This window comes from Lupinus angustifolius, chromosome LG19, assembly GCF_001865875.1.
Source record: "Lupinus angustifolius cultivar Tanjil chromosome LG19, LupAngTanjil_v1.0, whole genome shotgun sequence".
Taxonomy (NCBI): domain Eukaryota; kingdom Viridiplantae; phylum Streptophyta; class Magnoliopsida; order Fabales; family Fabaceae; genus Lupinus; species Lupinus angustifolius.
In genome coordinates, this window is record NC_032027.1 from 14272241 (window position 1) to 14300160 (window position 27920).

The 27920-nt window shown below is 32.7% G+C and overlaps 4 protein-coding genes across 5 annotated transcripts; 2 read left to right on the forward strand and 2 right to left on the reverse strand.

The window, feature by feature from the left end:
- LOC109334300 (protein POLLENLESS 3-like) lies at nucleotides 1307–27526 on the forward strand. Its single transcript, XM_019569998.1, has 7 exons — nucleotides 1307–1705; nucleotides 2215–2427; nucleotides 3210–3358; nucleotides 3476–3544; nucleotides 3631–4567; nucleotides 17732–17738; nucleotides 27506–27526. The coding sequence occupies exons 1-5, from the start codon at nucleotides 1505–1507 to the stop codon at nucleotides 4547–4549; spliced, it is 1551 nt and encodes a 516-aa protein (XP_019425543.1). The 5' UTR covers nucleotides 1307–1504; the 3' UTR covers nucleotides 4550–4567; nucleotides 17732–17738; nucleotides 27506–27526.
- Nucleotides 9507–14299, forward strand: LOC109334301 (histidinol dehydrogenase, chloroplastic). Its single transcript, XM_019569999.1, has 13 exons — nucleotides 9507–9772; nucleotides 9872–9924; nucleotides 10059–10131; nucleotides 10300–10401; nucleotides 10836–10937; nucleotides 11052–11123; nucleotides 11193–11255; nucleotides 11376–11417; nucleotides 11877–11936; nucleotides 12040–12150; nucleotides 12700–12870; nucleotides 13151–13241; nucleotides 13824–14299. Exons 1-13 carry the CDS (start codon nucleotides 9548–9550, stop codon nucleotides 14099–14101), a joined length of 1443 nt encoding a protein of 480 aa, XP_019425544.1. The 5' UTR covers nucleotides 9507–9547; the 3' UTR covers nucleotides 14102–14299.
- Nucleotides 16288–19309, reverse strand: LOC109334299 (pentatricopeptide repeat-containing protein At1g51965, mitochondrial). Its single transcript, XM_019569997.1, has 2 exons — nucleotides 18520–19309; nucleotides 16288–17964 (listed from the first exon to the last, which is right to left on the reverse strand). The coding sequence occupies exons 1-2, from the start codon at nucleotides 19246–19248 to the stop codon at nucleotides 16759–16761; spliced, it is 1935 nt and encodes a 644-aa protein (XP_019425542.1). The 5' UTR covers nucleotides 19249–19309; the 3' UTR covers nucleotides 16288–16758.
- LOC109334302 lies at nucleotides 20014–25846 on the reverse strand. Of its 2 annotated transcripts, none has more exons than XM_019570001.1 (11): nucleotides 25695–25846; nucleotides 25526–25603; nucleotides 24559–24654; nucleotides 24380–24455; nucleotides 24197–24292; nucleotides 23976–24049; nucleotides 23770–23877; nucleotides 23545–23682; nucleotides 21874–21979; nucleotides 21458–21666; nucleotides 20014–20474 (listed from the first exon to the last, which is right to left on the reverse strand). In XM_019570001.1, exons 1-11 carry the CDS (start codon nucleotides 25761–25763, stop codon nucleotides 20406–20408), a joined length of 1119 nt encoding a protein of 372 aa, XP_019425546.1. In that variant the 5' UTR covers nucleotides 25764–25846; the 3' UTR covers nucleotides 20014–20405. The 2 variants fall into 2 exon arrangements, with proteins under 2 accessions (XP_019425546.1, XP_019425545.1); XM_019570000.1 differs by having other exon boundaries at nucleotides 25520–25603.

Sequence of the window (27920 nt, forward strand, 5' to 3'; positions counted from 1 at the left end):
TTTGGTTTAGAATTAGAAAAGTAAAGAATGAATTACGTTATAAAAATTATATTTGTTTTTATTGTTGCACTAACAAATTTGTTTGACGAGAAAGTGAATTTGAGGAGAGAAAAAATAAATAAAAATATGAGTTTAAGGAGAGAATAAGAGAAAAGTGAGAGTTTAAAAATAGAATAAATGTATTATGGTCATTTCAACAAAAAATTTATTTTCCATAGATTTTCCTCTCTCATTTGAGAAGAAAATATTTTAGTATGTGACCCACATATTTTTTCTTTCCCTCATCTTTTTTCTTATCAACCAAACTAGGGAAAAATCATCTTTCCTCCTTTTTTTTTTATTTCATTCCTTTTCTTTCCTCCTATTTTCTTTTGAACCAAACATAACCTTAGAATAAATTTTTGAAATATAAACTTCAAATAGTTGATAAATAAGTTCTGTTGATAGCAACAACAACAAGTCAATCAAAATCAAACTTTGACAATATCATCATGTGCTTAATTTAGTCAATCAGTTTATTAATATTAAAAACAAAACATTTTTAGAAATAAATATATTTGTGTTTTTTATTTTATTATTTAGAACTAAATTTCAATTTTATTTTACTTAAAGTTCATTTCATCACAAATTCTTCCCAATTTCCATGAACACAACGTCATGGTCCTAGTTAAATTCAACCACCATCCTAGTTCACTGCCAAGCCACCAACTCAATAGTAATTATAGTTTTGTCTAGAAAACATAATGGGATATTTCTACCAAAAGACAAATTCAGTACACATTAATGCACCACATATTGAAATAATAATAAACTAAGAAAACATTGGTTTAGTAATATACGATCTTACTAAATTTTAGAATAATCAAATGTTCGATTTCGATAAATGTTATTTATTGAAAAACATAGTTATACATTTTAAATATAATTAGTTTTTATCGAAAGATTAAATAATATCACTATTAGTATCCAAAAAATATTGAAATAATAATGATCTTTTAAGTTAGAGTACATAACCAAATTCCACAACTCTAATCCTTATCCATTTCTTTCTTCAACACACTTCAACTAGGATTAGGGGGACATAAAATTTGACATTTTTTTACTGTTTTTTTTTTACAAATTTAGAAATTCTAAATAAATTAATTGGTCATTTCGTAATCCAGCCAGAAAGGAACTTTTTGGGCCCAACTTTGATACCCAAAACCCAATAGGATCAAATGATGTGGCCCAATAACACCAACGGCTAGTAATTATAAAACGGCTACTTTTCATTTTCAAATTTTTCTTTCACCTTTTTCCCTTTCACTTTCTATGGTTGCCACCACTCATTGCAGGTTCCTACTATTTCCTTTTCCATATTCTTAAATTCCCTCTATTTCTCTCATTTTTCATTCCAAAAAAAGAAACTTGTCTGTTCCCTATAGTTGAAACAAGAATCTTGTTCTGGTTTCAACATTTTTTTCCCTGAAAATTTTGGTTGAGAATTTTCTTCTTGAAAAAAACAATGGTGTTTCAAAAAAGCTCTACGATGAGTTGCTTCAATGAGACTCCAAAGTCTTCTTGGAAGTCAAGGACTTCACGTTTTTCGCCACTTTCGGAGAGAAAGAAATCACCAGCGTCTTTGAATAATAAAGATGATCTTTTTCACATAATTCATAAGGTTCCTGCTGGGGACTCACCCTATGTTAAAGCCAAGCAAGTTCAGGTAACACTTTTTTTCATACCCTTCTGTTTCTTTTTTCAATTGTTCTTGTTTGAGTGCTTTTTAGTTTCTTGGTCTTGAAGTTTGTTTTTTTGGGAAAGATGGTTTTTTTATGATTTTTTTTTTGTTTCTTTGATGGGTTTTTGTTAATAGTATGATGGAATTTCAGGATTAGAATTTGGAGTGTGAAGCTGAATCACATAGTGTTGTTTTATAAATGGAATATGTTGATTATTGCTCAATTTGAAAGTTGCTTTTATCTGTTCTTTTTGTTTCATTGGTTTTGTGGAATAACTTTGAATCAGAATCCTTCAATTCCAGTTTGTCTTTTTCTTTTAAACTGTATTGTTTCTTTGATGGGTTTTTGTTATGAATATAGTAGAATTTGAGGGAGTATGAAATACTGGATGAAATATGAAGCTTACAGATTTTTTTTTAATATGCTTGATTATTGCTCAGTTTGAAAGTGTTGGTTTTGTGAAATAACATGAATCTGAATATTTTAACTGCAGTTGGTGGATAAGAATCCAGGTAGAGCAATTTCCATGTTTTGGGCTGCTATAAATGCTGGAGATCGAGTCGAAAGTGCACTGAAGGACATGGCATTGGTGATGAAACAACTGAATCGATCGGATGAGGCAGTTGAAGCTATCAAATCTTTCCGTTATCTCTGTCCTCCTGAATCTCAGGATTCTATGGATAACATTTTGGTTGAGCTCTACAAGGTAAAAACATTTGATTGATGTTGATAGGCCTTATTGAATAAAACTGTTGAAATTAGCATTTCTAGCAAGAACCTTATCTATTTATCTTTTGTTAGAGCCTTGCAATGAACTTTGAAAATCTGTTTTACTGTCTGACTATAGATGCTATGAAAAACTTGCTCATGGTATTTTTGAGTTTCGAGTAGCAAGTTTTATGTTTGGTTTTTTAAGGGAATGAATATGTTGCTTTAAGGATAAAGTTCAAGTGGCATGAACAGATAGCTTGATTTTATGTGTCTTGACATTTAAAGTGTGCATACTGGCTGGTGATGGATCTTCTTAAGTCATTCATGATCTTCTTAGGTCACACATGAACGGTTAGCTTGATTTTCTGTGTGCTAACTCACATACTGGCTTGCGGTGGATCTCTTAAGTCGCTCATGATCTTTTTGGGATTTAAGTGGCCATTTATTTTGAAGTATTGACAAGAATGTGTTGCTGTATGAATGTCTGCATTTCGTCATGTTAAGATTTGTTAGCAAAGATGCTACTAGAATTGGTTGTGAATTTGTGATTTCGTGTTTTGAAATGCCTCTTTAAATTTTTATGGAAAAACCAATAGGAATAGATTTTCGTTTCTTGTTGCTGTTTGAACATGACGAAGTTTTTATGTCCGGTTTTTTATGGGCAACCTCAAAAGTTTTTATGTTCTTATCATTTCAGTTCATATCAACCTCAAAAGTTTTTATGTTCTTGTTGATGTTCATCATGCATTGAAAAGCTTTGGTTATGTTGGTTCACAGAGGTCAGGAAGGGTCGATGAAGAGATTGACATGCTTCACCACAAGTTGAAGCAAATTGAAGATGGTGTGACTTTTGTCGGAAGGACTACGAAACAAGCAAGATCCCAAGGGAGGACGATTCAAGTAACTGCTGAGCAAGAGATATCAAGGTACAAGTTTTATCATCTACACTCTTCCATCGTTTTATATTTAGTTCATAGGACCTTGCACCCTTACTTGACGTTGAATAATCTCACTCGTTCTTTTTTCGCTATCTATCAATGTAGGATACTAGGGAACTTGGCATGGGCTTACTTGCAGAAAGGTGACTATAAAACTGCTGAAGAACATTATCGGTAAGCTTCTTTCTAAGATGGACTCAACTTCATACTTTATTTTTCAAAAAATAGAACGCCGATGAGTCCATTATTTGTGTGTGCAGCAAAGCATTGTCTTTTGAGGTTGATAGGAACAAGCAGTGCAACTTGGCAATATGTTTGATGCAAATGAACAAGATTACAGAGGCAAAATTTCTACTTCAAGCAGTAACCACTGCAACAAAAAATAGGAAGATGGACGACTCTTTTGTCAAATCATTCGAACGTGCTTCGCAGATGCTGATTGAGATGGGATCATCACCATTAGGAGATCCAGTGAGGAATATGCCACAATGCTCCCCACAAAGATCAGTTGATGTGGAAGTTCCTCATGCTCGGAGGAGATTGTACGAGTCCCCCGATCCAACAAAAACATATCAGAAGATGGTTCCTTACACAGCAAAAAAATGTTCTTGGGGCTTTAATAATGGACATCAAAGGGAAACTTGGGGAGATGTCCATTCGGATCCTAAACCTTCCTTTCGTAATGGTTTATCTTCGCCTTCCAATGGATGGTCGAGGACTACTAGTATGGATGGTGCCAAAGAATATCCAACTCCCATTGGCAAAGACCAGAATCTTGATCAGGGTCCTCAAATTTCTTCATCGACTTCTTCTGTTCACAATTCTCCGGGCAATGAGAAGAGTTCCGAGAATTTTATTAGTTTGTCAGGAAACAGAAAACCGGCTGAGAAGAAGAGTTGGGCAGACTTAGTGGAAGACGAAGAAGAACAAGATTTATTTTATGGAAGTTATGCAAATTTTGATAGTAAAGGAAATGCAGAAATGTTGAATGATGAAAATGCAGACTCAAACATAGTCTTTCAGCAGAAAGATAGGAATACAGTGAGAAGGTCTTTATGTTTTTATGAGGATCCGACGCCACCTTCGAAGGAAAGGGATTCATTCTCGTCCGGGGATATTAAACTAGCAAGGAGAAACAGGTTGCAAGTTTTTCAGGATATTACTCCTGAAACTCCATGAAGCCATTGCCTTGAACCTTAACATCTGTTTGTAAATCCATGTTCATATATTTCCCTATACTGTAAAATAGATTGATCAGTTAGTTGCATTGAATATGGAAGAGCTTCAATTTGAATAGTGTCCAGTACTGTACTAAGCTAGCAATGATTAAAGGCATTTTGTTGATGGCTTTTATTTGTGACAACCTTTGTAAATTCATATCCATGCTTCTGCTATAATGTAAATAGTTTTATCTGTTGTATTCAGATATGTTTGTAACACCCTGAAAGAGTTTTAGATCATAATGAGAAATCCTTAAATGGTTTTGTTTAAGGAAAGCTCATTCGTGAGATTTGTGAATACTTAATTCACATAGTGTATAGATACAAATTTTGTCCATTTGCCCTTTTCGTCTGACCCGTTTTGCCTGCCAAGTTCGCGGGCATTTCCATTAGGTATGTGGGCGGCCCATAAAGATAATTTAAGGAAAAAATAAGAAAATTCTAAATAAGTTATGATGTAATGAGATTTTTAATCCCTAAACTTTTTTAATCTAATGTGATTTATTAAACTTCATATAAAATATCAAAAAATTTGTTAATTTTTTATCTTCAACTACTTTATTTAATTTAATTTCATTTATTATATGAAGTTTTTATTTTATTTTAATTTTTCAACAAGTCCGAGGGCCACCTGCAAGCCCATTAGTCCATTTTAAAACGGGCAAGGCAATGAATTTTGTATGTTAAACCAATACGGGCATGTCCGCTCTAACTTAAATATTTGCGAGCACGGGCTAAACAGGTCGGATGGCCCGTTTTGCTCTATAGAGTATATTGATATGTAGTTGACTATAAATGTACTCTATATTTCCGAGTCAACAAAACATGAATAATCTTGTTTAGAGGTTGTGCCTAGTGCACTTATCACTCTCGTTGAGTTTGGCGCCTCTTATCACCATCTCTTATATTGTTCATTCCCCTCATTTTGTCATTTTCGTTTTTCTTCATAGTCTTAGATTTAAGTCAGCACAAAATTCGTTGCTTGTTCTTCTTCTTCATGAATTTCGATCTCCGTTTGGAACAAAAACAAGTACCCTCCAACTTTTATATTAATCCATTACCCTAGCACCTTTATACCTCAAAAACGTTCAAAAGCAATCACATTCCTTATCTTTGTTTTCCAACTGAAGAACAATCAAAAGCAATTCCATACAAGGCAAGATCTAATTAGTTGGTATCAGCGCTCAACTCTTGAGGTGGAGTCTCTTAAACCAAAGGACACACTTACTATGATTGATGGAATCCAATATTGAACATAAGAAACACTTCCAAATTTTATGTCATGTCTAAGGAAAGTTATGTTTTCTTATCATCGATGGTAAGTATCGCTCTAACATCATTTGTATTATATTAGTGTCGAAGTTTAATCTAGACATATTAGAGGGAACTAAGTCAAAGTCTATTTCTTCATGGGTAAGTATAAAGATATTCATCTTTGTAAAGTAGCTATAAATGTAAGGACAAATTCTTTCTGATAATGAGGGAGTGGTGTGTGTTAAGGGTGGATAACCCATAATTTGAGCAACAATGCTTAGACTTATCCAAAAATTGAAAAATTAAGTATTTTTTGGTACAAAATGAATCATTAAAATAAGGATAAATATGTTAGGTCATATTTAACTCTCGATGATAGAATGACTTAGCAACTTTTCAATTTTCTTCCATTTTTCTGAATAATTATAATTTCGTTTTTTCTTTATAATGTTGCATGCGAGCTTCAAAAGTTTTGTATTTCTTTTGCCCCAAATGACTTAGTATGGGACAAAACATTTATTATTTTCTTAGGATTTGCACTATCATCAATGGAGATTGTTTTCTTATCAAGTTCAACTAGCTATAAATGTACTTCATATTTCTCAATCTATAGAACATCAATAATCTTGTTGAGAGCATTTGTTTAGTGCATAGTTGAAATGAGAACTTACTAAGATATTATTCTCTTGTGATGTACTAAGGCTTATTATTCTCACTAACTGTTGTGCCCCTTATCACCGGCTCTTGTCTCCTCCATTTTCCTCTCATTTCATCATTTTCGTTTTCCTTAATAGCCTTAGATTTAAGTCACCACGAAATTCCTTGTTATTCTCCTTTATGAATTTTGACCTCCCTTGGAACATAAACAAGTAACCTCTAGTTTTTTTTTATCTAGATTCATCATTCTACCAATTCACACCAAAGTCTAGTCTTAAAATGGTCTATGGAATTTTATGCTCACTTTATTGGTGGTACTATCAATCTTGTGTTTTATCACTACTTATATCTTTGTGTGAGTGTGTCAATCCATGGCTTTTAACTATGTTGTTGTAGCCCATGTCCTATACTCATTTGTTTGTAAGGTTTTCTTCCATCATTTTTAATTTATCTTACAAGTATTACTTCTTTTCACTTTTGTTACATTATTAATCTATTTTCATGTTTATCTATTACTCTAGACATAATAAAAAACAATAATAAAAATAGTGTAAATAATATTAATATAAATAATAATATAATGATTTGAATAATAGTTATGTTAATGAAATAATAAAACTGATTTAATAATAGTTATGTTAGTAAAATGGTAATCGTATATTTTTACTATTTAATAATTGATAAAAAGGCAATATAAAGTGTTGTTAAGATAATTTTTTAAATAAAAATATATTTTAATAAAAAATAGTGTATTTATCATATTTTATGATTAGTCATTCAGAATAAATCATAATAAAATGAAAGAAATGTTATGATTTTATTTATTTTCATCAAACAATTTTTGAATAGTCATAACATGTCATCTCTATTAGTTAAAAATTAATTTTCATTGAACTAAAAAATGAAATAATAGATATTTATTTACTAAATAGTTAATTGAAATAATAAATAGTAAATATTTCCTTTAATGATATATAATGAATAAAAATTAATCAAACATGAATATTGTTTTAACCAATTTTATAAATATGAAAAATAGCCACTTTAAGGATAAAATAATAGTTTAGAGTACTCACTTCGTTTTCTCAATTTATCATTTGAACGACCACAATATGTCATTTATTTTCTTAAAATAATTAAAACAACAATCAATCAAATATTTTCTACTAAGAATTATGCATGTCTTGATTACCCATTTCAAAGAGCAAGATAACCGACTCCTCAATTTAGATCTATAGTTAAAAAGACCAAAACATTCCAAAATTGAACATAAAAATGATTTTCTATATTTTGACCGAAAAACATGAAAGACGACTACAAATCGTCTAAAAATAAATATAAATTTTCTTGTTCCTCTTTCAAATCATTTGGGTCACAACATGAGCATATTAGACTAATGTTTTTTTAAAACTTATTTAGGTTAAATGTTAGAATTTAGGCTATTTAAAATACATATTAAACCTAACCAATCTATTTAATTATACTATACATTAAAATTTATATTATACTATTTTAATATAACTAAAATTATAATATATGAAATTGTAATTCAATTATTTGTGTTAGATAGACATACATTGAAGGTGCTACACATGTTCTAGGGTGTGCAAATGCACACCCTGATTTTTTTTAAAATTATGTATAAACCACTTATAATTTTATAAGTCCAAATTTATTTATTTTTGTAAACAACGTGATATACTTTGTTAAAAATAAATAATCATTATCATGTTGAATTATTTTATAATATGGATATGCAATTTAAGAAACTTCAGGATCGTTTATTTGAGACAAGTACTCAACTGTTTTTGTATGTCTTGTTTGACTCGAATAGATTTCTTCTCTAGTTTTGATTTGGAAAGTGATTGAATTTGCAAAAAAAAAAAAAATCTGCATGATTTTATTCAACCGATTTGTGATGTTTGATAATCAATTGGAGACTTACTAACATCATTTATATGCATAACAATATTGATTTTGGTTCTTTGAAAGGAATCAATAATTTTTCAGATAAATTGGTTAAAATTGGAATACACATTGTTTACCTATTAGTTTATATTCTTTTGAAGTTAGCAATATAAACGTAGAATTTTTTTTCAATTATGAAAATGTAAAAAAATAGGTTGTGTAAACGAATAGAAGATGCATAGACAATTATCTAGTGACTTATATTAGTGAGAAATGTTCTATAACATTGACAATGAATTAATCATTCAACGATTGCTAAATATGAAATCACATAAGATTAATTATGAAATATGTAATTTATTTGATTAAATATATTAAAATCTTGCAATTTTAACACTATTATTTAATATTTTTATAATTGATAATATTTATTATTTTAATTTTTAATATATGTTGCATACCCTACTTCTAGATCCTAGATCTGTCACCATAAACATATGTAAAAGTATTTAAGGGTAGACATATTAACATGTTTAAATATATTATAGTGTAATAGACTTTTAAATAGGTCTACAAGAATGAATAGAACATTAATATAGTAATATAACTTCCTACTAAATATACAAACAAGACTAAAAAATCAAATTTTTGATTCACCTGAGTAAGGAAGAACATCTACATACCTAAAAAAAATATTATAGTTCCTTAGCTAATGATAATAAAATACCTCTTGGTAAGAAAAAAATAAGCCTACGCTATTTACACCTATACTAATATATTACATAGGTTACCATTTAATGCAATTTGACTTGGTTATTTCACTTTATAATGTAAAGCATTTAAGATTGTTGGATCTTATTATTGATTATGTCATAATGATAAAAATAATGTTAAATCTTCTCTAAATTCTTAAAGTTATTTTTTTTTTACCTATACTTAAAATAAAATTAAAAAATACTTACCAATACCAACTTTTCCAACTCACATAATTATTATTTTCTGAAAAAAAAATAATCCAGGACATAATTTAAAAATGAAAAATCCAAAAGAAAAGATTAATTCAACTAATTAAAAACCCTGGAATTTTTTATGTTTTGTGTGAAAAAGAACAAGACAAGAACACCAAAGCAGTACGATAATGGAGCGTGCCCTTACTGCTTCTAACTGGAATACTTGTTTCATTCATTCACGCTCATTTCATTCAACTAAATCAATATCAACCTTCGTTGTTCCTTCTTCAATCTCAATCACTAACCCTATACACTCTTCCATGAAGTCCTATCACTTATCACATCTTACTCATCCTGAACTTCAGAGCCTTAAGATCCGACCCCGTATTGATTTTTCTTCCATTTTCACCTTGGTTCGTAATGGGTCTTCTCAATTTTTGATTTTTATTCAATTTCTCCAAATGGGGTTTTGTTTTTCACTCTAAAAATCGTTGCTTTTTACTTTTTTTCAGGTCAACCCCATTGTTGATGATGTTCATAATAGAGGAGATGCTGCAGTTAAAGAGTGGGTTTTTTCTTCCCCTTTTAATATGAAATTTGGATTGAATTAACTTGTGTATTTTCAAAATTTCATACCTTTTTTTGTTGTTGTGCAACTTCAATTTTGTGTACCAACCTTTTTTTAATATTGTTGTGTAGATTTACTTCAAAGTTTGACAAAGTTGAACTTGATAAGATAGTTGATGTTGTCTCAGAGCTTCCAGACCCAGTGGTATGTTTGTTTGGATATGCATAATTGCGTAAACTTATTGTAACATTTTTTGTTGGGTATTTGGTTAAGTTGTGCACTTATTATGATCCACATTATATTTTAGTGAGATCATGGTAATGATTTGAATGCTATTATGTTGAACATGTTCTTGTTTTTTACTTTCTGCAGCTTGATCCATCTATTAAGGAAGCTTTCGATGTCGCCTACAGCAATATATATGCATTTCATGCTGCTCAGAAATCACCTGAGAGAAGTGTTGAGAATATGAAAGTATGTCAATGCTGGTTCTTGCTTCTGGCCTATGATTCAAAGTTGAATTGACAGTTATCTTAAACATATTTTTTTTTGCATTGTTAGTAGAAAACTGAAATATTTAATGACATGATAGTATAAGCATAGCCAAGTGCAGTAGAATGTGGTAACAATATGCTTTTGTTGAACTACTTGTTAAGAAATGGATGCTTACTTGCAGCGTCATTTTGAAAGTTAGATAATGCCAGAAAGATCAAATGGATAGAACATCTTTTCCAGTTGTGATCATATCCATCCCCGTCTTTGATTAGTTTCTTTTTTATCTTTTGAGTTTTCATCTTTTGTATGCATGCCATCGTTTCATTATCATGCCTCCATATTTCTTCCTTCTTGGTTCTCATTGTTACCCTATATGTTATTTATACGATTCTTGAGTTTTCTGAAAATCTCAGGGAGTCCAATGCAAGAGAGTTGCAAGAAGTATTAATTCCGTGGGTCTTTATGTTCCAGGGGGAACTGCTGTATTACCTTCAACAGCTTTGATGCTTTCAGTTGTAAGTTGAATAGATATTCAGTAGTTCCTATGTTGCCCAATGCGTTACGATTTTCATTTTTATTGATATTCACGTTTCAAGATTTATCTGACAGTTGATTATTTTGTATACCAGCCTGCACAAATTGCTGGATGTAAAACTATTGTTCTTGCAACTCCTCCATCTAAGGATGGCACTATATGCAAGGTATCTTTCTATGTTGTATATAAGAAAATGTACGAGGTTTTCCTTGTTCTGACCATTTTTTTTCCGCAGGAGGTACTTTATTGTGCAAAGAAGGCTGGGGTGACCCATATTCTTAAAGCCGGAGGAGCTCAGGTTTGAAACATGATAATGTGACTCTTATCATTTTAGTATCCTTATATTTAAATTTTAGCCACATCTTTATGTATTTGTATTATTATACTATAATTAGTATGACATTTTTCTCCATTGTAGGCCATATCTGCTATGGCTTGGGGAACAGAAACTTGTCCCAAGGTTAGCTTCTTATTATAAATCATCTGGCTTGTTGGCTTCTGATCCATTTGAATTATATTTTGCTATTAGTAGTTACAAGATTCTGTTTTCTCTCTACGCATTTGCTTTTTTGTATATCTCATTCTAATAGTATTTCAAGTTCATGATAAATATAGTGAAACTCATCCCAGGATAGGTCTGTATGTTTGAACTTCTCCCCCTATTGATGTGTTCCTAATTTGTTGCTAATAGTAACATATATTTCTGCTGCTTAATACATGGTACCAATATGTTTTGTTAGAATTTTCTTTTACTGAAGCTGTAAATTATATATTGAATAGATATTGTAATCTGGTTACTAAACAGTACCTAAGAATGTAACATGTTCTTTTCTAGTTTCTACCAATAAAATCCGAGTGCTTTATAGTTCGTAAATTTTCCTTAATTTTTTATTCTGAATTTGTGATAACATTCTGGCAGGTTGAGAAGATTTTTGGCCCTGGAAACCAATATGTCACAGCTGCAAAAATGATACTTCAAGTATGTTTATATTTAATAAAATCTACGAATCTATACCCACTTTTGCATTTCATACATTGAAGAGTTTTTTATGCTTTTCTTTACCTTTCAAAATCTTCTTCAGAATAGTGAAGCCATGGTTTCAATTGACATGCCAGCCGGCCCATCCGAAGTTTTGGTCATTGCCGACAAGCATGCAATTCATTCTCATGTTGCTGCGGATTTGCTTTCCCAGGTTTATTTAGTTTTCCAATGCTCCTATTTCCTTTACAAAATACTATTCACTATTAACATTCATAATGAAAATGGTTTATCTTTCTCTTTCACCCTCTTAGAAATGAAATCATGTTCTAGTGTAATTTGGACATTATTCTATAACCTTCTATATCTAGCATATACATTTTGATACTTGTTTTCCAGAATCCAATATAGGATGAATTTATAATATGCATGGCATATTGGAGACAATAATTAAACCAGTTAATTGAAGATTAATCACTCATATCTAGAAAGCAACTAAATTTTATATTTTTTGTTCGTTCTAAGATGAGGAACAAAGTCATTTCATTTGTTCATTCAGAACCTGATTAAGATAAGATTTCTCTTCGTTGACATTGCATGCACACAAGAGACCACTAAATGGAACACATGTGTAGAACAGTGGTCTGAATAGTGACCAGCATAAAAAATCAATATAATTCTCGAATGGACGTTCTTCACTAATCATATTCCTACCAAATGATGATTTGGCCTTTTTTGTTCTCCCTAATTCATGTTTTTTCAGGCTGAACATGGCCCTGATAGTCAGGTCGTTCTTGTAATTGCCGGAGATGGTGTGGATGTGAATGGAATACAGGAGGAAGTGAAAAAGCAGTGCGACAGTCTACCAAGAGGAGAGTTTGCCTCTAAAGCACTAGGCCACAGTTTTATTGTGTATGCAAGTGATATGCTCGAAGTGAGTCCCGTTGTCCTAGTTTCTTTCTTTACCCACTAAGGGCAGAGTAACAACCTAATAAAAGTACATTGGAGAAAAAGGGGAAACAATTTTTTTGGAATGGCCAATATAGACTGTTAGGCTTGTATTTTGGATTTTACATAAGATAGATTGTACTTCCATGCAGGGGTGTTTATATAAGTTTATGTTGCATGGAATATTAGGATTATCTTCTCTAGCTTAAGTCTTAATTCGTTTATCGAGTTTTAGAAAGTATTAAGTTACTTTTTGCTTCCTACAGGCTATCAATTTCTCAAACTTATATGCGCCAGAGCATCTAATTATCAATGTGAAGGATGCAGAGAAGTGGGAAAGTTTTATTGAGAATGCAGGTATTAGCCTCTATGATTTTTCCTTTTATTGCTCTTATTTTTCTTGTTAAGATAATGTTGGGTGTGGAGGATTTGGGGATGAGCCTTTGTGTTTAGTCACACATACTTATGTCTGGAATCTCTAAGTGGGGTGTTTGAGAAAGATTACTTCCCACAAAACAACTTTTATCCTGAGAAAAGCTGTTTTGGGCTTAATCTGATATGTTTGGTAAACTTGATTGCAGTATAAAAAACTGTTTTTGCCGGAAAAAAAGCAATTCATAGAGAAACTAAAAATTTGAAGCTTATTTGGGAAAAAAGTGTTTGAATATTTTGAAACCAATCACATTTTCCCATATCATTCCTATAAAACCAAATACTAAATGAAATACATTAATTAAACAAGTAACTTCATATCACATCCTTCACACTTAATCTAAATAGAGGGCGAGTCTCGGCATAATAGTAAGGTTGTTTGCCTTATGTCATGAGTTCAAATCCTGAAAGCAACCTTCTCGCTTGCGAGGGTAAGATAACCACATTTTATATCCTTAATGAAATTGAAGAATCCTAAGTGTCTGTCAATGTCAAATTCCTGTGCAGGTTCTGTGTTTTTAGGACCATGGACACCAGAGAGTGTTGGTGATTATGCAAGTGGGACAAACCATGTTCTTCCTACTTATGGATATGCAAGGATGTATAGTGGTGTGTCATTGGACTCTTTCCTCAAATACATAACTGTGCAGTCTCTAACAGAGGAAGGTCTTAGAAAACTTGGTCCATATGTAGCAACCATGGCTGAAGTTGAAGGACTTGAAGCCCACAAGAGGGCAGTTACCCTAAGACTTAAGGACATTGAAGCCAGACAGGTTTCAAGATGAGTTAATGTACCAATCATTCTTCTATTTATATCTATTGCAAGATGCTAGCTTTTAATTTGTGCCAAGGCTAAAAACTATTTGCTTAATGAGATTATTACCTGAATTTTATGTAGATTTAGTAGCAAAACAGTTGCCATTCCAAGTCTATGTAACAATAATTGCATTTATGCCAATGAAACTTGATACTCACGCCACAAAGAAAAGGTACTGTTTAACCGGTTAAACTGTTGAGTTAGACCAAAAGATATTATATTTAATTAATAATTATATATAATTATGCATAATCATTATATTGGAGTAATGTCTCTTTTTGTTCGGACTGGAATAAAACATATTATCGAAGCAATGTCTCTTAGTTTTTTATTTGAAGTGAATTGTTTGTGTTTTTTATTAGATCAAAATTTTCATGGTCCAAAGTGATTTAACTTCTTGTTTGGTTAAGGGTATGAATCAGAGCCATTTGCAAGCTCGGTCGTCAGTCAGATCATATGGTCCAATCTCGTCCTCATATCATTGTTATATGCATAATGATAAATATTTATATCTTACTTCTCATTCCACCATCTTATTTCTCATTGATTTGATCAAAGATGTCCATCTTATTATAAAAACATTCATCATACCTGAAAAGCTATTATTCCCTTCAGAACTCTCATGGTTCATCATTTCTCAGTTGCTAAATGTGGCAATGGCAAAACACAAACCAGCAACCATCATAAAAATCAATCCATTTGGCAATGCTGTTATTGCAAATGTCAAAGTCTAACCTGTTCATAAATTTCCTCAAAATGTTTGTGGACACTACACGTTAAAAAAATTGATCCCTACGTTATTCAGAAAATTTGGAAAATAACAAGTTTTTCTTGCAGAAGGTCGCATTTTAAACAATGTATCTTAATGGTTAACCTGTTTTGGAAGGCCAAGCTATGAAAACAACTAAGAAAAAGGTATCCTAGTACACCAGATTCTCACTTAGGTTTTGTTTGTAAGTTGGATCTTGGAAAGAAAATTGAAAGCTTTGAAACTATCTCATGAATATATTTCACGACTCTCAAACATTCTCTTTCCTTTTATTCCCCTCTAAAACTGAACTCATAAATTGATCTTTAGTATATTCTAGAGAGGGTAGATGTAAGCCTCTTTCCTTCTCGACTCTGGAATATCATATTAACTCTAATGCTAGATATTGATCATTTGAGGAATGAAAATGAGAGGAGAAATTAGATGACAACCAAAGATTCCACTTACAAATTATTAGGAGAATGCTAACAAGTGTATAAGGGTATTGTTTAAAGAATCAAAATAATTACTTTGTATTAGAAAGTTATAAATTTAACATACCAAGAATAATAGAACTTAATTTTAAAAAACTAAATTACTCTTTTATATTCTTTAACAAGTATTTTGAGCATATATCATGGTGTAACAATATTATGTAGCCATGATATTCATCCAAGGGTCCTAATGCGAACATATATCATCGTTTCTCCACCTCTACTCCTACACGTCGAGGAAATCTTTCTTTCAAGAGAGAATTAGGTATAGATTGGTGAACCTTGTATTCTGTTTAAACATGTTGTAGTTGTACCATGTAATAATACTATCTTCAAACGTTATTTTTTGGTATAACTAAAGGAATCTCATCACCTTATAGATAAGGAAGTAATCCCTTTTGGGGTGTGTGATTGTATCTTCCAACAAGTGTTGTTCTCATTGAATCAAATTTTTAACCTTTTGATCTATCTGAAAATCTAATGGGGTCCTATATCACTAGACCAACATCTGTTAATAGATTATGACAAAACGTTTCATAAAAATAAAATGAAATGCTACATGTCTTGGAATCATATCAAGTATGTTACTCTATGTATCATTTACTATTATTGGTCGAAAATTTTATATTTAAGTAAAAAGTTTAATCAACAAATAACACCAAATGGCACAGGGGTGATTTATTTCCTTTGAATAAAAGTAATTTGGATTTGTTACATGTTTGAATTTTTTGATAGAAAATGATTTCTTTGGCTTATGATAAAATCATCTTGAGGAACTTGGTAGTGCATCATTCTTAGTGCAGTGTGAATCTCTTAAATTCATATACACAGCAACTAATCTTGGGAAATTCCTACATCCTAAATTACAAAAGAAATGGGAAATTTAAGTTTACCATAAATAAGCACTTGATATGCAAGCAATTAACCTTCACACAGATAATTAGCAGGAAAAGAAATAAGTGTACAAAGAGATTGCTTCACCAGTTACTGTGCTTTGTATTATACAATACCATCCCCAAACCAAGGGGAAAAAAAATTAGTAAGCTTGAAGAACTTAAATTATTAGAATCTATAATAAACAGATTCATAAAATAATCAAAGTATTGATATAAATCTACAAAACTCCCAGGTGCCAAACTCCAATGCCAGAAAACTTGTGTTCTTATCCAACGATGATCCAGTTCTACCATTTCTGGAACATGATATAGCTACTGCACTTGAAGCAGCACATCTGGTTGCATAACATGGTCATGATCATATAGAATCTTTACCTCAACTACACAGGCAAAGCTATAAATTAGACAGCACTAGAAGAACACTGAGAAAGCCCCTTTTGTGAAACATTCTGCCTACAACAACTATTTTGCCCCCTTTTGTCATTTGTCATCTTAAAGGGCTAACAATCCATCCTGTAATTGGATTCTGCCTGCGAAATCTCAACTTCCCGTGTCCACCGCTCTGCAATCGTTCAAGCACTGCATAGGTAATTGAATCTGGTGTCAATCCTTGCTGCTTAAGTTTCGCATAAAGGTCCACTGCCTCAGAAGTTCTCCCACTCCTTTCAAGACAATCGAGTAAAATATTATATGTAACTAAGTTAGGGGAGCATTCTTCAGCAAGCATCTGATCAAACAACCTACATGCCATCTCAACTTTATCTGTCTTGCCGAAGCACTCAATAAGTGTACTATATGTGACAACATCAGGATTCAATCCTTTCTCCTGCATCTCTTTAAATCGCATGTGTGCCTCATCGACATCCCCATTCTTACCAAGGCAATTGATTAAACTGTTATAGGAAACAACATCAGGCTTACAATTGCTGTTCTCGAGTTCTTCGAAAATTTGAACGGCAGTGTCAACTTTTCCAGCCCTGCCAAAGCTTGAGATTAGTATATTGTAAGTATATATGTCGGGTTGAGGGCCGTCCTGTTTCATCTTTTCATAAAGATCATGGATATGTGGTACTTGCTTTAACCTACCAAGAGCTGTGAATACTGTATTATACATGATAGTATCAGTGGTTATACCCTTTTCATGAATTTTACTCAGAAGATCTATTGCTTCCGTCATTTTACCAGCACTGCATAAACTATCTAACATTGACATGTAAGCATCTTTATCACCCTTGTCATGAAAGTTCCACATGTTGCAAAATAGCCTATGTGCTTCACTAGCATAACCCAATTGGCTTAAGGTCCTAACAAAATATGCATATATCTGCTTATTCATGTATTTCTTTGATAACTCCACAATATTATCAATTTTACTAAGCTTCCCTTCAGCAATCATAAGATTCAAAAGCACACTGTAAGTAAATTCATTAGGCTGAATATCACTCTCCACCATTTTCGTGAAGAGTATGATGGCCTTATCAACCATCCGGCCCTTAGCAAGTGCCTCAAGCATAGTATTATAACCAATCAAATTAGGAGTGCAGCCCTTCGCTAACATAACCTGAAAAAGCGCTAGCGCATCATCAGTTTTACCAGATTTCCCTGTCATTCTGATCATAATCGTATAAGTGAACACATCAGGCTCGCAATGCCTCTTCTTCATGTCCTCATAAACTTTATACGCTTTATCCACCTATTAAAAAATATATCCCATACACAATAATTCATAATCAGCACGAGTAGAAGTAAATTAGGTGAGCATTCAGAAGAGCTTATAGAAAGTTTATGTTGACTTCTGAGAACAACTTATGACATTCGTGTATGCTCTTTTAAAGGTGTGTTTGGGTGAACAACTAAATGAAGTGCTTAGCTGCTTATTCAATATGCTATTTTGAAATAAACTCAAAGAGCTTACTTTGGTAAGCTTTTCAGAAAAGCATATTGAAATAAGCTAAAAAAAAATTAAGAAGGTCATGAGCTATTTCATAAGTCGTTCCTGTACGCTCAAACAAGTTCCCCATGAGATACTACAAAAACACGTTAGCCTATTTCAATAAGCTTACCGAATAAACTTATGAAAATGAGTTTTTGCAGCCTATTTTAAAAAAGCTTAATGCATAAGCACTTAATTAATCTAATTACACAAAACATCATAAAAACACACATGCTTGCACACAAGTAGCAGTAAAAAATTAAACTTTATCCAAAAGGGTATTTGTATCCATAATAAAATAACATGAACTCCAACCTTTTGATCCTTTGCCAAAGAATCCAAGAGCATGTTATAACCAAAAATGTCAAGCTTATAACCCTTTTGTAGCATCTCAAAGTAAACATCAAAAGCCTTTTCTGAATCATATGATCTCAAATAAGCCTGAAGCAAACATTTATAAGTATAAGCATTGAACCTCAAATCCCACTTCTTAACCAAACCAACACACCTATCCAAATCCTCACCCATCCCAAAGAACCCAATGAGGATATTAACAGTGGAGATGGAGCCTCGAATGCTGCGGTGGTCCATATCGTTGAGGAGGGACCGGGCATGGTCGAACCGGAGAGGGTCATTGGAGTTTGAGAGGATGAGGAATAGGCGGTTATAGGTGAAGGATTCATGGCGGAAATTGGGGGAAAGGGAGGGGCAAAAATGGAAGAATTTTAAAGCGAGTGAAGGGTTTTTGAGGGCTTTGAGAATCTCAGAGGCTTCTAATGGGGTCAGGGTGAGGGAAAAGGAGTGGAGGTAATCGGAGAGGTCTGAGAAAGGGTCTGAGAACGACGGCGTTTTGAGGACTTGGAGAAGGATTTGAGTGGCTTTGCAGATTAGGTCACGGCGGGGGAGGAGGTAGCCTCTGGGGTCAGATGGGGGTGTAGTTACTTCGGCGGCGAGGATACGGCCGGTGGGGCTGGTGGAAGTTATCTTCGCGGTGTATTTTGTGGCTAAGTGGCGGCGCGTGATGTGGAAGTGACCTGGTTTCATGAGTGGCAGTGAAGGAAATGAGTATGGTTAATTACAAGTGATTTGGACACACAAAAATCACATATATGGTTGCCAACCTTGGAGACAAGGAGCACAATGTTAAATCTTAATAGTAATTTTTTTAGACTAATACAATTATGAGTTTATAGAGTATCATACAACTTATGAGTGATCGAATAATATTATAATTCAGACACATAAACAAAAACTCATACATGATTATGTATGAGGTCAAGACCTAAGACCTTAACGCTTAAGTGAGCTCTCTTTTCATGTAACGAAAACCACATTGGTAATGTTTTAAAATTAAATGTTAATTTTAACCCAACTAGTCAACTATATAGACAAAGTTATATTGACTTATCCGCTTCCAATTTTGTAATCCACACAAGCTATGATAATAGAATAGACTGAATAGTGGTATATGCTGTCTGTACTATTATTCCCAAGCAAATTCGTTATCTAGCATCATACTCACTAGAATAACAATAGATGCAATTAGTGAGAATCAACCGAGCAATGTTACCTGCATAAATTCTTTACTGGATCAGATTCGTAGTTGTTGGTTCTAAACTTCTATCAATAGGTGTGTGGCTGGATAGGAAAAGATTGGAAATGAACAGAAATAATACAATAGTAAGGCTAATTTTATCCATTTATTGGGTTGGTTGAACAGAAGGATGAAAAAACTGTGAATTTTAAGGGTTAAGGATTACCTTGATAAAATTTATGTATAGATGATATCTTTTAAGGGCCTAAATAAGATTTTCAGATGCTACACAACCTCATTGTTTTATTACAATATTAACTGAATGATTTAAATCAAAATCAAAATGTCAATACATTATTTCAAATGGCTGGAACAATCACAAATATCCAAGTTGAATTATCCATGCCTAACATTTAAACACCAAAATATGATTAGCCCCCTTTCCGTATACCCAAATCCTGATTGAACTAGTTACCAACATCTGAAATAATGCATACAATTGGCTACACTGATCCATTAAACACTAGTAACTAATGCTATAATCACAATACTGTAATCATACACAGATTGGCGGCATTGAGGAAAAAACAAATCACAAGGTTCAATGGCAGCCGGGTCCTCCATAGTTGGTCTAAAAGATACCTCTTGGTATGCATCCATGACTAAACTAATCCAGTTTGACATTGGAATAGAGAAGTGTGTCCCTTGTGAGTGGCATATACAGAAGATAATATATCTGCAAGCAAACAAATAAATTAGTACTTACAATATGTTTATGGTCATAATACAGCAAATCTCAACACTAATTAACGCTAATGTATCAATGACGAATACTAAAGGATCATACAACTGATAGCCCCTCTGGGTAATTTCTTCCAAAATTATGCCCACATGCTTTGGAAGTGGAAAACAAAATTCAATCCTCAAAGGTCATATTTTACTCCCTCTGGGAGAGCCTTGCTTCATCTATGGTACACCCTAGGCATACTAACCAAAAAACATTTCCTAGCATATCTAACAAAAAAAACCCTAAAAAGACTAACTAGTCCCTTCCTTCCTTATCTTTTGTTCTTTGTGTTTCAAAACATTTTTGTTTTACAACTTCAAGGCATGGTGACATTTTTCCAATTCTATCCTCATTCAATAATTATCGATGTCATTAATTAATTCCATTTTTTCTTCTCTCTTAGGAAATAAGTGGGGGTCTTTTAGTCAAAGTACAATACTACATAATGATTTCTTGATCTATGTGCATCAACTAAAGATAAGATATGGAATGGAGGGAGTAATAATTTTGGATACTTCATTTATTTTCCAACAAAAAAAGTCCAAACACGACAAGTAACAACAGAATTTCAGTCCTGACTCTTAAGAAAGGTTACTTCCTAGCTTGGGCGGTCCGGTATACAAGGCTATCACCTTGTGAGGTCTAGAAAGGGTAAACATACACAACTTGGCACCCACAAAGCGACAACCTTCCGTTGTGCTAAGGTTCACCCATTATCCCAGCTCCAATCAAAATATAGAGCAGAAAATAGGAGAGACAGAAGACAGAGATTGTTGGAAAATACTCCTCCCAAAATTGTCTTCCAACATTTAGCTAGACCTTCATGACAAATAATTCTAAGACTCTAATCAAAGAGAAAAGGTTTTTTTCTTTCAAATTTATATTTTGTAATTAATTTATATTACGAGTATAAGTAGTTCAGTAATGCTTACCCCTATAAGAGTTGAAATGAGCAAAATTATCCCCGTAACCCAAGCAAGGGTTGTCCTAACCAGCACCACTTCTGCAATTTTTGTTGCATTCAGTGCTTCTGATTCTGCCAACCATCGAGCAGCATGGTGAGGAGCAAAGGTCACATCAAACTTCTGGCCCAACTCTTGAGGAGTGGCTGCATGACAGTAGATAATTCCGACAATTTGACCTGCTCAATTATTGATCGTTAAGAGGTTAAATGAAAGCAAATGAATTATTCAGAACAATAAAATCAACATCTGATGAACAAAAATCAGCTGAGAGTTTGCTACAGTCATTTGACTAGGTTTTTATTCCAAAGCAAATCAGTACCAATGAAATTGTGACACTCTACATCTAATCATATAATAATTATTTAAGCCTGACAGTAATTGACCTTTGTATGCTTCTTGCAGTGAACTAAATATCTTTGTCAAAGTTGCAAGTAGCAATTCAACTTCATGTTGAGCAATACTTTCAGCTTCATATTGCTCTTGCAAAACCTGCACCATGTTAGTCAATAAGACAACTTAAATCCATGTATCTGGCATTAACACATTGCACAGGAAAACATTAACAAAAACATGTATTGAACTACAAAAAACATGTTTATGCTTTCTATTTCATTGGTTGTGTCCATAAACTGTATACATGACTAATGTTTATTAGGTTATCGACTCTACTTGGTAAAGCAACAATAAACATATACATACAAAGAGGGACGGAAATAATTAGAGCTTAAAGATATACTGACTCTAAGATAGAAGTTGACGAATATAATGTCTCACAAGATACATCAGTAATAAATGTAAATCGAGAAAAAACATTAAAAATCGAATTTGTTTTATAACTAATTAATCATATCAACAGTACTGTATATTCAAAGGAGCAGTTCTCTTGAGAATTCTTCTTTTTCATATTTTGATTCATAGATACACTAACAATCTTGCTATGACATCCATTAAATAATAGCAGTGTATTAATCATTTATTTAAAGCAGGACTTGAGATACTAAATTTATCACGTAGCACAGTTTAAGTTGAGAAAGAACAAGAGCAACTTGCACATGAGACACTGGATAGTGTCCAGATAAGAAATTGTATCAGTGATATGGAACCGGACCCTGAATTGTGTTATTCATAATCATCTGCGATTCATCACATGATACAGATCATCGGCTTATGGAATTGTATCGAATCATGAAAATAGAGCCAGTATATCTTTAACAACTGTGAGTCTGTGACCATCATCATAGTTTAAGGAATTTTCCCTTCACAAAAGGAAAATGTATTCTTCTCATATTTGCCTTTCATTTTTTTCAAGCCATTTCAATTTTATTGGATCTCAAAGCCTCCTATGCACATCCAAATATCCAATCTAAAAGGAAATAACATGATCCGAGCATGACAGATACCATTTTCATTTCTATAGAAAAAGAAATATCATTAGAAGGAAAAGTAGAGAACAATTAGGGGAGGATAAAATATCCTCCGACCATAAGTGAAATGAAATGCACACATCACTAACAGCGTCCCCTAGCCCTTAAATTTGCTTCAGAATAGAGTTATGTTCTTTGCCTCTCTCTGGTGTTCTTCGAAAGGCTGTTTTTAAGGGAGTAGCTCTTTGAGATGCAAATGGATTGTGCAGCCTTGCTGAATTCTTAGTTTGCCTTTTTAGTTTAATTATTATTCTATTTTTCCCTCAGCTCTTGAGATACATTATCTTTGCCTTTGAAGCACTTGCTTCATTTTAATAATACTTCTTTTTTCTACAAACAAAAGAAAACCCTTAGCAGACAAGGAAAGAAAAAAGAAAACAACCAAAGAAACAAAGAGGATCAAGAATGCAGCAAGGTTGTCAAATCACCCGTTGAATCAGAAGTAGAGCCTCCTTTGAAAATATACATAAGATGATCATCTGACTAATAAAATTCTCACGTTAAAGATACTTTCACAATCATAAAGAAACTTCTGTCACATTATCATGTCAAGAAACAATTGGATAGGCTTCCCATTTTTTAAAAAAGGTAAAGAAGAATAATAAAGAGAGGGAGGATACCATTGCACACCTTAATGCTATTGAAGGACCCTGTTAACAACTCGGCTGGACTTAGTGTGCCCTGTGATAAATCTTCATGCATCTGAATTGCCCTTTTGACATTACGAGTCAGAGATAGAAGACCTACAATAAGCTTCCTTTCTGATTTCTGCAAACACAAACATGTACACCGCCCAGTCAGTCTCAACAAATAAATGTATAAGTAGCAAAGTATGTCTTAAAATCTTGATGATACCTTAGACATATGGAGATTCACTGAGGCACCATTTGCCAATGGAATGGTTAGCTCTCCGTTTAATGGCCCTAGGGCATCTGGAGCATATGATCCACCAATCAAAGATGACTAAGAAAACAAAGAACAAAGTCATTTCCACATAAATGGTGATGATAAAATAATTTGTAAATGACTCATTGGCATATCTAAAACGAAAGAAAACTGACAAATTCGCTAATTTCTTTGTCGGTGTAGTCTTCTGATTGGTCATCCAAAGAAACCACAGATACATCATTTTCATCTGCATGAATTAAAGAAAATGACAAAAAGAAAAAGCTCAGGTCTCTCACAAAAAAAGTATATGATAAAACCATATTGGTAGTGCTTATCACCATTTCACTGTATTCTTATTCTTTTCCAAACCCATGTGCTTTACCGAGTCTCTCACCTGGAAGTTGAATGTTAACTTTATCTGAACCAGGAAAATTTGTACTCCAAAATGAACTGCCGAACATTGCATTATCTTGGATAGTTTTTTCAAGACCTGGATTCATAATACATTTTTATTACTACTTTTGAAAAATAGAGGATATCGTATAAATCAATAAAACTTAAAACCAAAGCCAGAGACCATTCACTCCATTCACTTCCAGCAAAAATACAGCACAAGGCCTATTGAATGGATTAGGACTCAGAACCTCATTCAACTGCAGAAAAGCATAGCATTATCATCAATCAAACTTATAGGATAAGAATGACGTAATATAAACAGGGTAGCGAACAGTGAGCATCACTAATTAATCAAAAGACCTTGGATGAGCTGGCAGTGGAAAGGGTGGAAGGAGGGGCATAACCAAGCAAGACTGATACAGAAGCACCAACTTCCTGAAGCGACATTGAAGGATGCTGCAAAGTGAAATAATACCATCCAATGAGATCATTATTATTTTATTTTATGGAAAGCATCTTGTGCCCCGTATCATCTCATTAGAGAAACTAAGTGTCTTGTGCAAAATGTTCTTTAAATCTTCCAGATTCATATCAAATATCTGCTCATTTCTTTTCTCCAAACTGCTAGCACATCCTTTCTAACCACATAATTTACACAGATATGAAGTTACTAATCAAGCTACTACTTAAAGCCCAAAAACAAATCCAATTTTCCATCACTTGTTTTATTGATTTCACAGGCTTAACAAGAAAGCCTGCCTTGACAGCTTTATCAAACAAAAAAAGCAGTTCCTTTATCATCTCTAATACTACCAATTCAAAATCTAATATCTTCAGGTATCGGAACTCTGACTTTTCAATTTCCCCAAACCTCAAGCAATAATAGCCAAAAAAGGGCAAAGTTTTGATTATCCAATCAAGTTCTTAGTAAATTGTTTTATTTATGGATCTTCCCCCTTCAAGTTTCGGAGAAGATTTCACTTCATTGACAAAAATAAATTAGTAAGAAAAAACTAATCCAGTTTCAAAATCATACAATGAACACAGCTTAAGGGCAGAAATGTTGCAATTCAATTCTTACATATGTTAAAACTTAAACGTTATGATTCATTCTTCACTGCCACTTCCCTAACGTTCCAAACACTAACTTCTAAACCAAGTGCTTATCTAACAAGATTTACTCATGAAGCCTCAAAATGAATTTCATTAATTTGTAATTTCGCAACTAAATATCATATCACAAACAAATTGCATTGGATAAATCCAAATTCAAACAAAAAAACTGAAATTCGAATTGAACGGAGAGACAGAAGAAGCACAACTCAACCTCAATGATAGACGATCTATGACGAAGGAATTGATGATTGGATCCATCGATGAAGAAAACGGAACCAGAAGCTTCGCTCTGAGCAAACACAAGCAAATCGAAAGTGGAAAAATAGTTAGATCAAAACCGCCATCAAATGCATAATTGAATAGAGAGAGAAGAAACGAACCTTAGATTGAAGAGAGAAGAGAGAGAAGAGAGAGAAGAGGCTCGAGATGAAGGAAACGCGAAACTCCATCGTTGAGAGAGAAAGAGAGATCTGGATTCTGGAGGTTCCACTTCTGTTATGATGTTCGTTATTTCTCCAAAATTCAATGGCAAAAGTAGTTTAGAATTGACACGTGTCTTATAATTTTAACCCATATTATTTTATTAAGAATGGAAGAGACTGATATTTTTACCATAGTAGACATTTCTAATACTAGTCACTTGGATTTTAAAGAGACAAAACTATAAAACACAATTTTCCTTAGCAAAAAAAAAATATTAAAAAACATATTGCCACATCATCTTTTTGGTACAATTTACTTTAAAGTTTCTGCTGTTTTTTTGGCACATCATCTTAGTTTAAAGTTGTTGCTCTTTATTTGGCACAACATCTTAGTTTAAAGTTGTTGCTCTTTATTTGGCACAACATCTTAATATACTTACCATTCCAATAACTCATCACTGCCATTATTATTTTATTAAATTGTACTTCATCTATTTTCTCTCAATCATTCTTCTTCTTCTTCTTTTCGTTTCTGATTCTTCATCTTTTCGTTTCTTATTCTTCTTCATCTCTTCTCTCTCCACCATTATCTACAAGAACTCATATTTGTTTCTCTCTTCTTCTGTTACAACATATTTATTTCTTCTTCTTCCTTATACTTCATACATCTCAAACCCGGTACTTAAGGTAAGTGCCAACACGAATGTTGAGTATTTTATTTCAGTTTTTTACTTTCATACTGATATTTTTTATTTAAAGGTTTTACCTTTGAAACATGAAGGTTGTGTTTCAAAAGGTTTTACCTTTCATGAATGTTATCTGTTTTTTGTTACATTCAACTTATGATGTTCAATATTTGTTTCTTGCTTGATGTTGAACATGCATTTTCCAGATCCGAACTACTATGACACGGTCTACTTTTTCAGATTCGGTCTACTTTCACATTTATCCTGTTTGGCTTTTTTGGATGTCTCTTTCATATTTTTTATGTTAAAAATTTCATCTTATGATTTTTTTTGTTAAAAATTTCATATTTATGACTTCACAATTCAGTCACTCTATCACTTTAGATCCTTCATTTCTATAATAATAAGTTAGTTTGAGTGTTTAGTTTTTGAGGTGTAATTAGTGAAATATTATTCCACTTTGAAAAGATGGTGTTAATTGAGATATTTTAAGTTTCATGACACAATTGTGTACATAAACTTTCTGAAGGATCTCATTGTTCAGGTTAGTTAACATTTTAACATTCTACACCTAATTATAATTTGACATTGCAATTTTTTTCTTCATGTATCTCTGTTACGATTATGTTTCACATTCTCAATTTTAGTAGATGCACAGGAACAACTAATGTTGCTTGTTTATTTGTATGTGATGCATTAATTCTATATTATCCGTGATGACACTTATAACTAATATGTTTTTAGGAGGATTTTTTGCAATTTCTTGGTGGTAGAGATGAATTGTTGTAGGCATGGAAAATGGCTCTCAATGTTGAGATTTCATGTTTGGTTTTATTGTTGACTAAGTATTGATTTTGTTCTCTTTCAACATTTTAAAATTTGAGAATATATCTAACCTGATATGCCAATATGTTTGAAAGCTCTACTTTGATGCATGCTGTAAAATCCATCCTCTTCATTATGCCAACTTTCACATCAATGCATGTTTGGCACTTGAAGTGGTTTGGGACCAATAGCTAGTCAAAAAATTGGAAGCATCCACTTTTCAGTAGAGAAAATGATATATATCCGTGTTAATAATGTTCATAGTATGTGGCTTCTATAAAAGTAAACATGATAGTGGATGTACTTTTATGATGTATGTTGTTTCAATGTTCATTATCATGTGAGTCATGTCGTTTATTCTTCAAGGTGACTTATCAACATGTTGAAGACTTGAAGAAACATGTACAAACTTTCGATCTTATCAGCACCAAGAGACAACCTCAAAGTCCTAAGGTTTCATGGTTTATAGAGGCTGCCTACTCTTAATTTATCTTTCGATCTTAGTATATTTTGTGTTTCTAATTTTGATTTTACATTGTTTAATTTGTATGTGATGTTGGAAAGACTGTTCCAAGGTATGATGTGGTTGGTGTAGTAATGAGAGTGAGAAGTGAAATTAAGAAATTGAAGGTTGGTGATGAAGTTTATGGTGATATTAATGAGAATGTTATCA